We start from the raw sequence: 12502 nt of genomic DNA on the forward strand, positions 1-12502 counted from the left end.
GATATGAATGAAAAGCTTAAAAACAACAACAACAACAACAATAATTAGTGCGAATAAAATGGAGGAATCGTGACCGGTACTTTATACCGCCTGCATCTTACAGCGTGTTTATCTTACTCTTTCCGTGTTTCTTTCAAAGTTAAATGCAGGCCTGACAGCTCTGTGGTAACCTCCACAGCTGCAGGGATTTAAAAATATATATATCAACATGCTTCTCTGTCCTTAAACGGAGTTAAAAACATTTGTTTGATTTTGTAGTAGCTCTGTGCTTGAAGTTCATACTTTAATAAATCGTTGCTACTATTTTCACGTGCATCTCAAGGGTGTCAAACATAAGGCCCTGGGGACAGAATCGCCCCGGTAAAGACTTCCATCGGGTCCACTGGTGAGTTCTGTAAAATATGGAGAGACAATTTTGTGAATTTTAGCTGTATTTTCTGAAGTTTTTTCAGCTTCTGCTATTGATAAACACCTCCCCCGCAGGTATTTACACTAAACCAAACTAATTAAGTAATAAATAAACAATTAAATGACCAACAAGTTCCTGGTTTGTCTTTTTACCCCTCTATCTACTATAGAAATGTCATTTCCTTTCCCAAGGAGTCCACAGTAAAAATAAATAAACTTTCTGGGCAGCAAGCTACCAGAACTGTTTTTTTTTCTTATATAAAGATATCTCAGGGATTAAATGTGTTGTTACAGGGTTTTGGGGTTTTTTACACTGACAAGTTCTAAGTGTAAATGCACTGCATTGAGGTTATTTATAAGTTAGGATCATTTTAGTGATTTGCAGCAGTTGCTCAGTCACTGATCCCTGAGTCCCCTACTGTACACTCTGTACACACATGACTGTGTTAGTACCCACCCAGACAACACAGTCATCAAGTTTGCAGATGATACCACCGTGGTGGGGCTCATCTCAGGGGGAGATGAGATGGCATACAGAGCTGAAGTTCAGAGGCTGTCAGATTGGTGTGTCAATAACAACCTGGACCTCAATACCAACAAGACAAAAGAACTGGTAGTTGACTTCAGAAGGAGGAAGTCCGAGCTGCAGCCTGTCAGCATCAATAGGGAGTGTGTGGAAAGGGTCTCCAGTTTCAAGTTTCTGGGTGTGCACATAGACACAGACCTCCAATGGAGCTCTAACACCGCTGCGGTTTTAAAGAAGGCCCAACAGCGTCTCCACTTTCTGAGAATCCTCAGAAAAATGGTCCTGAAGAAGGAGCTGCTGACCGTCTTCTACCGCTGTTCCATTGAAAGTGTGCTGACATATTGCATCGGTGTGTGGTTCTCCAGCTGCACCACAGCACACAGAAAGGCACTCCAGAGGGCCATTAATATGGCCCAAAAAATCATTGGACATTCTCTTCCCTCCCTGAAGGACCTGTACAGCACTCGCTGTCTCAAGAGGGCACACAGCATCCTACAGGATGGAACACTCCCAGGACACCGGGTGCTTAAGCTGCTGCCATCTGGCAGGAGGTTCAAGCTACTGAGGTCCCAGACAAACAGACTCAAGGACAGCTTTTACAACAGGGCAATAGCCCTGATCAATGCAAATAGCTGACCTGACTGGCTACCTACCTGGACTTTTTTTGGGGGGGGGAGGTAACAATGTTTAAAACAATAATAATAATAATATTTATATTTATAACAAGGTGCAATAATAATTAATGTGCAATAATAACAGTGTGCAATACACACACACTTATTGTTCTTTTTTTATTACTAAGTTAATATACTGTGTTGTGTTGTTTGTGTTGCGTTGTGATGTGTCATATCGTGTCGTGTTGTGTTATATGTAGTGCCGACGTAGGACAGTTTTCCAATCTCATTGTACTATTGTACTATGTATGACTGTGCAATAACAAAGAGTTATCTTATCATCTTCATTGCCACACCTGACTCCACCTCACCCTGTCCCTACCATGCTCCTCTGTATGCCCAGCTTCACTATACATCCAGGAGTTTTCTCTGCAGGCTTCCTTTTTTCCTCCTGCCTGGCAGATCCATATTCAGCATCCTTTGTCAGTACATCCACTGCCCCTCCTCTGCACACATCCAAAGCATCCCAGCCTTGCTTCTCTAACTTTATCTCCAAACCATCCAACCTGAGTGGTCGTTTTCTTGAAGCAATTCCTTACTTTGACCATCCTGCTCACTCCCAATGAAAATCTCAGCATCTTCAGCTCAACCGCCCGTCGTTTTGTTATTTTCATTGTCTCCAAAACTTATACAATAGCAGGTCTCACTACCATTTTTTGTAAACCTCTTTCACGCTGCTATTCTTCTGTCACAAATCACCCTGACACTCGTCTCCACACACTCCACCCTGCCTCCACCTCTCTTGTGCACTGTCCGTTGCTTATGCTGACTTGAATTTATTTAGTTTTCTGTTTGATAAACTTTTAAAAGCTTATATACTTCTTGGCTTCTTTGTAAAAAAAAAACACATACTGTGTAAACAGCAGTCTTTAATTTCCACGTGCTTACAGTGAAGCATCTTTCTATACCAAATGTTGCATGAGGTGTATTGGTACTATTTAGTGTCCATCCACATGGGTAGTTTAAGAACATGAGCACCGAGCCCTCCAAGTACCAATCAAATGCAGAGTGCACAGCACAACAGAGTGTGTGTTTTGCCCGCTTACTCGTACCATCATGCCAAGATGCCACCTAGCACTATGTCTTCTATGTGTCAAGATGTTATTTAAACACAAAACGAAACACATAATTATGCTTTTAGCTATAATTAAACTCAGCTTTTATTTGTTCAAGCTCAAAGTTTATATAACATGTTTCTCATGGAGTATGAGTGGTTTAAAGATGTAGCAGGGTTTTTTTGGGGTTTTTTTTTTTACCAACAGTCAGGTCCACAGGAGTGATACCCAGTAAATGTGCAAGCACAGCACACACAATTAACTAAATTTGGTTGAACGTTAACACGTGTTTTAGTGCCATCGAGATTGCATGCTAGCATAATGAGGGGGTTCCGGGCTCTGAGAGAAAGTGGGATCGCTACAAGATGACTGAAGACCCAAGAAGGAAAAATACCTCTTTTATAAATGTTTGGTTATTCAGTCGTTTTGACATAGTGGATCATTTAATGTGGACTCTGAACAATCTGAGAAGAACAACTCTTTGGCTTCCTTGATCACATGTCCATAAACAGTCATAAAGTCATAAACAGTCTGTGATCATAATAAAAGATTTTTATGAAAGTCTCTACAGCTGATGAATGGAAACATATCTAGAAGTCAGCATAGCTTATGACTCATTATTTGCCTATTTGCTAGTATGTTTGAAGCTTTGGTTGAACTAAACAGAGAACACACATCCACTCTGACCACTTTCTTCAAACTGAGCATCAGAATGGGGAGGGAGGGCGATTTAATTGTGAGCATGGCATGGTTACTGCTGATCCACTGGGATTTTCCTGCAGAACTGCAGTTCTCTGAGCAAAAATGTATTGTTGACATCACAGGAAAATAATTAGACTGCTTTTAGTTGGTAAGAAATCTACAGTAACTCAAGAAACAATTTGTTACGACTAAGCAGAAAAGCATCTCTTAATGCACAACACCCCCAAACTTGTAGCAGATGGGCTACAGCAGCAGAAGACCACACTGGGTCCTGTTAGAGTTGAGCAGGAAACTGGGATAAAGTTCTCACAGGCTCACCAAAATTTGACAATACAAGACATAAAAAAATTTGTCTGAGGAGTCTTAATTTTTGCTACGTTTGGATGGTAGGGTCCAAATGTGGCCCAAGCATGAAGCATAGTAAATGAACTGGTTCTTATACAGCTCATTTCTACTCTACCTCAACACTGAAAGCAACATGCCTCATTCACCAGTTCACACTCTTTCTTACAAGCACTTTTTCTAGGCTTAACTGCTTTCTGGCTAACATTTACACTCCAATGGATGCATCATAGAGCAACTTGGGGGAAAGTATCTTGCCCAGGTATATTTGGCATGTAGAATGGCTCAAAACAGGTATCAAACAAACAACCTCCTGAGCTACAGTCACAGCACTCCATCCCTGCATCTATTCTAATGGGCACACCTGAGGTCCCTTAGTACCTCATATCATTTAAACATCACAGCCTCCACGATTATTGTTTGCAGATCATGTCCCTTTATGACAACAGTGTAGCCATCTTCTGAAATCTACTTTCAGCAGGATAATGCTCCACATCACAAAATTTAAATAATCTCAAATTGGTTTTTCGACCATGAAAATCACCTTCAGTCACCAGATCTCAAGAAAAAAAAAAAAAAGCACCTTTTGGATGTGGTGCTGGCATCATGCCAATATGGAGAAAAGTCTGAGGAATGTTTCCAGGACCTTTATGGGATCCAACTCAGTGCTAGCAACATGCAACAAATTCCTTTTCCCAGCTTTAATTAAAAGAAAAGAAAGTGCAATCATTGAAAACACAAACAAATTGCTAACATGTAAAATAGTTTATTTTTGTAAATGTTTCTAAATTCAATTCCACAAACTCCAAACCTCATACTCTGTACACTTCAAAAGGCAATTCAAAAAAAGAGAAAGAAACAAAAAAAAGAAACGAAAAAGAAAAGGAACAAAATAAAAACAAAAAGAAAAGAAATGACTACTTTACACGACCAAGAAAATGTAGCACAAACACACTGGCAGGATGATGTATCGTACAAGAGAAGAAAAAATATCCAAGAAACAATTTTGTTACAACCATTCATTGAGAAAAATATATACAATTGAGTCTTCGGAAAGTTAAAAAAATACATGCCATATACATTACAAGTTCTAAGACTGTCTCCAAAATTTTACAGTCAACTTGAAATTGTGCACGCAAAAACTCCTCTGCTTCTAGCATGTGACTTGTGAAGTGTCAGTATAAGAAATATTTCTGATTATAAGCAGGATGCCATCTCTTTCCAAAAAAACGAAACAAAAACAAAAGGCAGAACAACCTACAGTTCTCCATAGAATTCTTTCTGTTGCGCAGTGGTTCATCTAAGTAACAACATTATTAGACGTTCGCACCTTATTTGTGTTAAAAGTAAAGTTTAAAAAACAACAACAACAAAAAAACAGGTTAACACATGTTGCTGTTTCCATTTGTGATAAAAAGTTAAAAAGCAGTTTTTTTGGGTTTTAAAACCTAATTCACAGTTCTTTAAAATCAAACCTGATTAACAGCAAACAGATCACAATGATCTTTTACTATCTGAAGAGTCTTTTTTTTGATTCTGTAACCGATTACTTGTTACATTAGTCAACAAAAATATTTCTTTTTTTTTTTGAGAGTGGTCAAAGTAAGTGTAAGTCACAAAACACTACGCTACAATACCGTACTTTTAATACAACAAAAATACTTTGTGAATTATTGTGGTTATATTACAAATTCTGTACAGAATAATCATAATATATACTCTCAAACTGAAATAACGTCCATCTTAAATAAATTTCAATGACAAACAGAACAAAAACAATTTTTAAAAACACCCAAACATCGAGAAGGTTAAGGTAGTATTTGGTCGGTTATTCCTATAGTTTTTTTGTTGGTTTTTTTTATGTACATTTATACAAAAGTAACAGCATGTCTTCTTCAATCTTCAAAAACAATAGCAATCTAGCCTTCTTTTAACTCGATCTCATTTTGAGAATAAAATTCATTCACTCAGTAATAAATACAAAACCTCTCGAATTCCACACAAATCACATGACAGAGACCTATGATAAAACTGACTCATGGAATCAAGTATTTAAAAGCTTGTGTGTGTGTGTGTGTGGGTGTGTGTATGGGGTTTTTTTTGTTTATTTTTTTTATTTTTAGTGCAAGTTAATATTCCCTTCGCGGTATTCATTGCTGTACATTCCTCATTCAGTGATGTCTACATTTAGTCAAACGGTATACATTAACAGTATGAACAAAAGGGCCTGCCCTTAGTAAGCAATAAGGCCGCACCCCACACAGTGCTTTCTCATTCGCTGGTGGATTCCGCACCCCCATGTACACCAAACAAACACACGGATACATACAGACGGAGGCGTCGACAGAGCCCCTCACATATGGCACGAGTCATTTCCTGCTACTGTGTTATATTTCCCTTCCTCCGCCTATTTTTAATTCCACGTTGTTGACGAACCAACACCGATTCATTTATTTCTCCAAGGGCTCAGGCCTTCTGCTCATTCGTAAAATGACTTTAGTGTGAAGTCTCTTATTTATTCTGTGCAGAGATCACAGCATCCTCCACACGCTATGGCAAGGAATGCGTTTGGGTTCGTCGTTTCCATTTTGCTCAGTTAATCCACTTCCTGCATTCAGGAGCTCCACAGTGGCAAGCAATCTTGTGCTGGCCCTCAAAGCTGTCAAACTGGTAGTTGAAACACAGCTGCAGAAAACAAACACGGGAGAAACACCCATGGCTATATCACAACTGCACCGTTTACACCCACATATGCATGCAAACGAACAGGGATAAATTGTAATTACAGAAAATTTTTATATATATATATATATATATATATATCCAGCAGCAGCTGGATATCGTAGTGGTTAGACTACACGCCTTTGGAACCCAGGATCGCAAGTTCGATTCCTGCCTTGGGCGTCTGTATCCAGTAAGGGTCCTAAGGCTAGACCCCCTATGCTAAGCGAGCCTACCGCAGACATGAGCGAGACAGATAAATATGAAGGCATGCCGGCTCGGACGTCGCCCGGATCAACAAGGTCCGCGTCAGGTGTTGAGGAACCAGGGCACCCTGACGAAAAGTGGGCTACTGGAACAAGAAGGCATCGGTGGGCAAGAGACAAGAGACGAAAACAGGGCGTTGTTGGAATGCTACTACGCAAGTAACCCCGGCGGCAGGGGCTACATGAATAGGATGACGGACCTATGGATTCTTCGATACCCAACATCCACAGTGACGGCGAAACAACTAGTAGCTCAGTGTTCCAACATTCGAAAGAAGGGACTGCTCTCACAGCTAGAGATTGACGAGGTACAACACAAATGCTACGGCAAGGAGGAGTCAGGACGCCAGGTCAGGGGGGCGATTTCATCACCCCCACCCGAGATTGGGTACGTAGCCCCAAGTGCGATAGGAGAAGGACCGTTGAGTGCGAGAGGAATTGACCTGAAAAATAGGATCATGGCCAAGCTTGAAACCTGGATCCCCCGTAGCCGGTTACCAAGATTACGTGAAGTACCCTCAGAAGGTCTGCTAGATGATGTTAATGCAGCACTACGGACAATACCTACAACCACGATTACCGACACTAACAAGCTGATCTACAATACGGCAGCAGTGATCAGTGAGATGCTTGGCTACAAGTTGAACAGCGACAAGGGGCAGTACCCTCCATGGAGAAGGAGGCTAGAGGGCAAGATCAAAGTAGCACGGAGGGAGGTTAGCCAACTAACGGAGTTGCAGAAAGGTGCGACAAAGAAGGTGCATAAGAAATACAGCAAGCTGTCCATACCTGAGGCCTTGGAAACTGCCAAGCAAAGACTCACAGCCTTGGCCAGCCGCTTGAGGAGGTACACCAGAGAGATAGAAGGCAGGAGAATAAACCAGCTGTTCTCCACAGAACCAGCAAAGGTGTACTCTCAGTGGCAAGGGAACAATAAGAGAACAGCACCACCAAGGCTGGAGACGGCGCAATACTGGAAGGGCATATGGGAGAAGGACGCAACCCATAACGGCAATGCTCAGTGGCTAGAGGATCTGAGGGCAGACCACAGCGACCACAGGGTCCAGTAACCATCACAGTGGCAGATATCCAAGAAAGGGTCTCCAGTATGAAGAGTTGGACAGCACCAGGGCCCGACATGGTTCACGCCTACTGGCTAAAGAAGCTGACTGCACTCCACGAGCGTCTGGCAGCACAAATGAACCAGCTGCTAGTTAACGAGAGACACCCGGAATGGCTAACCGAAGGTCGGACGGTCCTGATCCCCAAGGACCCCAAGAAGGGACCGGTCCCCTCCAACTACCGACCAATAACCTGCCTCAGTACTACATGGAAGCTCCTGTCAGGCATCATATCGGCTAAGATGAACAGGCACATGGGTCAATACATGAGCGGGACACAGAAAGGGATTGGCAAGAATACCAGAGGCGCAAAACACCAGCTACTGGTAGACAGAACAGTCAGCCGAGACTGCAAGACCAGACTGACCAACCTGTGCACTGCCTGGATTGATTACAAGAAGGCCTATGACTCAATGCCCCACAGCTGGATACTGGAATGCCTAGAATTGTACAAGATCAATGGGACCCTAAGAGCCTTCATCAGGAACTCAATGGGGATGTGGCGTACAACACTAGAGGCCAACTCCAAGCCCATAGCACAAGTCACCATCAAGTGCGGGATCTACCAAGGAGATGCTCTGTCCCCACTGCTGTTCTGCATAGGCCTGAACCCCCTCAGTGAGATCATTAACAAGACTGGCTACGGATACCAACTACGGAACGGCGCAGTTGTCAGCCACCTCCTGTACATGGATGACATCAAGCTGTATGCCAAGAGTGAACGAGACATCGATTCACTGATCCACACTACCAGGCTATACAGCAATGACATTGGAATGTCGTTCGGACTGGAGAAGTGTAGTCGGATGGTAACAAAGAGAGGGAAGGTAGTCAGAACTGAGGGGATTGAACTACCAGAAGGAAACATTGCAGACATAGAGGACAGTTACAAGTACTTGGGGATCCCGCAGGCGAATGGGAACCATGAAGAGGCTGCTAGAAAGGCTGCAACCACCAAGTACCTGCAGAGGGTCAGGCAAGTCCTGAGGAGTCAGCTGAATGGTAAGAACAAGATCCGGGCCATCAACACGTACGCCCTGCCCGTGATCAGGTACCCTGCTGGGGTAATAGGCTGGCCAAAGGAGGAGATAGAAGCCACTGACATAAAGACAAGAAAGCTCCTTACCATGCATGGAGGGTTTCACCCCAAGTCCAGCACCCTGAGGCTGTACGCTAAGCGGAAGGAAGGGGGCCGGGGACTGGTGAGTGTCAGCACCACAGTCCAGGATGAGACAACGAACATCCAAGAATACATTGGGAAGATGGCCCCAACTGACCGAGTGCTCAGTGAATACCTCAGGCAGCAGAAACCCAAGAAAGAGGAGGGAGACGAGGAACCATCATGGAAGGACAGGCCCCTGCACGGTATGTACCACCGGCAGATAGAGGAGGTGGCTGATATCCAGAAATCCTACCAGTGGCTGGACAAAGCTGGACTGAAAGACAGCACAGAGGCACTAATCATGGCAGCACAAGAACAAGCTCTGAGCACAAGATCCATAGAGGCTGGGGTCTATCACACCAGGCAAGACCCCAGGTGCAGGCTGTGTAAAGATGCCCCAGAGACAATCCAGCACATAACAGCAGGGTGCAAGATGCTAGCAGGCAAGGCATACATGGAACGCCATAACCAAGTGGCCGGCATAGTGTACAGGAACATCTGTGCCGAGTATAACCTGGAAGTCCCGAGGTCAAAATGGGAGATGCCCCCAAGGGTGGTGGAGAATGACCGAGCTAAGATCCTGTGGGACTTCCAGATACAGACGGACAAAATGGTGGTGGCTAACCAACCGGACATAGTGGTGGTAGACAAACAGAAGAAGACGGCCGTAGTGATCGATGTAGCGGTTCCGAATGACAGCAATATCAGGAAGAAGGAACACGAGAAGCTGGAGAAATACCAAGGGCTCAGAGAAGAGCTCGAGAGGATGTGGAGGGTGAAGGTAACGGTGGTCCCCGTGGTAATCGGAGCACTAGGTGCGGTGACTCCCAAGCTAGGCGAGTGGCTCCAGCAGATCCCGGGAACAACATCGGAGATCTCTGTCCAGAAGAGCGCAGTCCTGGGAACAGCTAAGATACTGCGCAGGACCCTCAAGCTCCCAGGCCTCTGGTAGAGGACCCGAGCTTGAAGGATAAACCGCCCGCAGGGGCGTGCTGGGTGTTTTTTTTATATATATATATATATATATATATATATATATATATATATATATATATATATATATATATATATATATATATATATATATATGTATGTGTGTGTGTGTGTGTGTGTGTGTGTGTGTGTGTACCAACCTCCTCTCCTTTTTCAATTCTGCGAATGCAGCTGATGATGATTTTGTAACCCCTCTCAAATGTTACCACCTCAGCAACACAGTTAGGGGCACAAGAATGATTGATATATCTGAAAAAGAAGCACGAGTCACGCGTGAAACAGCGTTCAGAGCATTACTGTAACATAGCCGACCACATTTAAATGATTGCAGATTCTATTTGCAACTAAAGGCTCATTTGCTGCCTCTGTGAGCTGATTCAGACACGCAGCGGCAGACGGTGATAAGATGAAAATGCCAACATTTAAAAAAACAAAACAATTATGACATTCAAAAGAAACTAGCTTTGTTTCCAACTTGTGAGTCTGTGTTTGGTCAGCATGGCAAAATGAGACGCAAAGGCAGTTTAGAGTATGTTTACCGGGGTTTTCAGATCTGTGGATAGATTTTGTCAGTGAGAACTCATAACAAAGTAGTACTGACTACTGAGTGTTCATCTTTCACAAACTATGAAGAAGGGCATGAACCTGTTCCAACATGGTCTCTAGTTCTGGTTTCATGTGTGTTTGGGCCCTTTTGACAATGCAACTGAACTGCCATCACTTTGATAACAAAATCCAAAAAAGGCCAACGTCTACAGCAGCAACGAAAAAAAACCCCTGATGCTCATTTGCAATATGTACCAGTTTGCAGTCAAGCCTCCCACACACAGAAGCAGAGTCTCGTCTGTGCCACTTTACTGGAAGATTATATCGGTAAGACAGATATGGAGAGGCTACTTTTAAGACGTTGAGGCGTGCACTCCACAAAACCTTTGTTCCATCTTAGCAGCTCATCAGTTAAGTCCTGTAAGAAGTAAGGCTGGCCATCCATAAATCTAACTACTTCTTTTTCCTTCCTCAAAAATCCCACAGATGCTCAAACAGACTTGAGATTTCAGGGACTTGGAAGCTGAGTTAACACCCTTTCCTCCTTTGGCAGTGGATAGTGGTCAGTATGAAAACCCTGTGCAGCACTGTGCATTCTGACAACTTTCTACCATAACCAGTTTTCAGTAAATTGTGCTGGAGGTGCTCTTCTGTGGGATCACAGAACCACCCTTTACTCCCACACATCAATGTGCTTTAAGCCCTCATCACTTGTGCTAACCACTGGAAACAGGTAACACCCCACCGGACATGCTGTTCTGGAGGTGCCCTGACCCAGCCATCTAGTCATAACAATGTGGCTCTTGTCAAAGTCGCTCAGATCAACAGGCTTGCTCATTTTTCCCTGTTTTAACTTCAAGAGCTCACTCTTCACTTGCAGCCTCTTGTAACCACCCCCTTGACAGATACCAGTGCACTGAGATCATCAGGGTTACTCACTTCACCCGCAAGGGGTTTTAATGTTGTGGCTCATCAGTGTGCTACACTGAATGACATTTGTTGCAGTAAGTGAGTATGAAAGAAATGCTACACTGTCATAAATACATTTATGAAAATGCTCAAACAGTTCGTGGAAGCTCAGAGTACCTTGCGATCCCTCCATTAAGTGTGGCATCAACAACATGTTCGCTGTCGATGCGGAACATGAACACTGCCCGGTTCTACAAGGAAGAGAAGAAATGCTCTTAGCTTTTGGAAAAGATCATTTTAAAGAAACACAATGTTGCAGCACATATATTTACCTTAGACCTATAGATTTTCTCCTTCCTGATGGCGACCTCATTTCGGAGGATGGTTCCATTGTACTCAATCACCATTGTCTGTTTTTCAATGTCTCTAGCAGCAAACAGCCCCAGGCCCTGTGAATATGTCAAATAAGCAGGTTTTCATTTAGTCAACAGGAAATGGAAAACAAAAGCATCAGTCTCACTCTGACAGTTTAAAAAGAATTTAAATCTGGTCGACTCACCTGGATGCGGGAGCGGCCCAGATAGACGTTGGCTCGCCACTCACTCTTCATCCAGCGGTACTGGGAGGACCTGGGGTGCACCACCGGAGGCTTATTATGGGGGGCGCCACCTTCTCCTTGGGCAACATTCTGGTTAGACCTGGCACTGCTGCTGGATACAGCCTGTGGCTGAGGCCTTTATTTTTAGGAGGGAGGTGGAGAAGGAGAACATTTTATTAACTCTGACTTATTTACTTGGAGACAGAACGTTCCCAGGAAGCTAATTTAATGTCAACTTCAAACAAAGTTACCTTATCACCAGTGAGGTGTAGGGAGAGCTTGTTCTTGGCTGAGCGCGGGCACAACCAGCTGGATTGAACATGAGAGGCAACTCCACGAGAGGGTTGCGTCCGTAACGGAACGAGTACCTGTCACAAGCTTCCACTCCTGGGAGCTGAAACCAGATGAAAAGCATCATTTAGAGATTTGTTGATGTTTTTAAATTCTTGCAGCTGATGAAATCCTCCAAAGTAGGTACA

General features: G+C 43.5%; 1 protein-coding gene across 8 annotated transcripts in view; it reads right to left on the reverse strand.

Annotated features, from left to right (window-relative positions):
* Window positions 1-5212: 5212 nt before the first annotated feature.
* Window positions 5213-12502, reverse strand: part of kmt2cb (lysine (K)-specific methyltransferase 2Cb) — a 97120-nt gene continuing 89830 nt past the window's right edge. For all 8 annotated transcript variants that reach the window (XM_085388537.1, XM_085388543.1, XM_085388541.1 and 5 more), the window contains 6 exons: window positions 12275-12417; window positions 11985-12159; window positions 11758-11874; window positions 11603-11676; window positions 10111-10219; window positions 5213-6392 (listed from right to left, as the gene is read on the reverse strand). In XM_085388537.1, the coding sequence (XP_085244663.1) occupies window positions 6300-6392; window positions 10111-10219; window positions 11603-11676; window positions 11758-11874; window positions 11985-12159; window positions 12275-12417 (711 nt within the window). In that variant the 3' untranslated portion in view covers window positions 5213-6299. The remainder of the gene's footprint in view (window positions 6393-10110; window positions 10220-11602; window positions 11677-11757; window positions 11875-11984; window positions 12160-12274; window positions 12418-12502) is intronic.

This window comes from Rhamphochromis longiceps, linkage group LG18, assembly GCF_057381845.1.
Source record: "Rhamphochromis longiceps isolate RC_006_pf linkage group LG18, R_longiceps_female_GT1.1, whole genome shotgun sequence".
Classification (NCBI taxonomy): Eukaryota; Metazoa; Chordata; class Actinopteri; order Cichliformes; family Cichlidae; genus Rhamphochromis; species Rhamphochromis longiceps.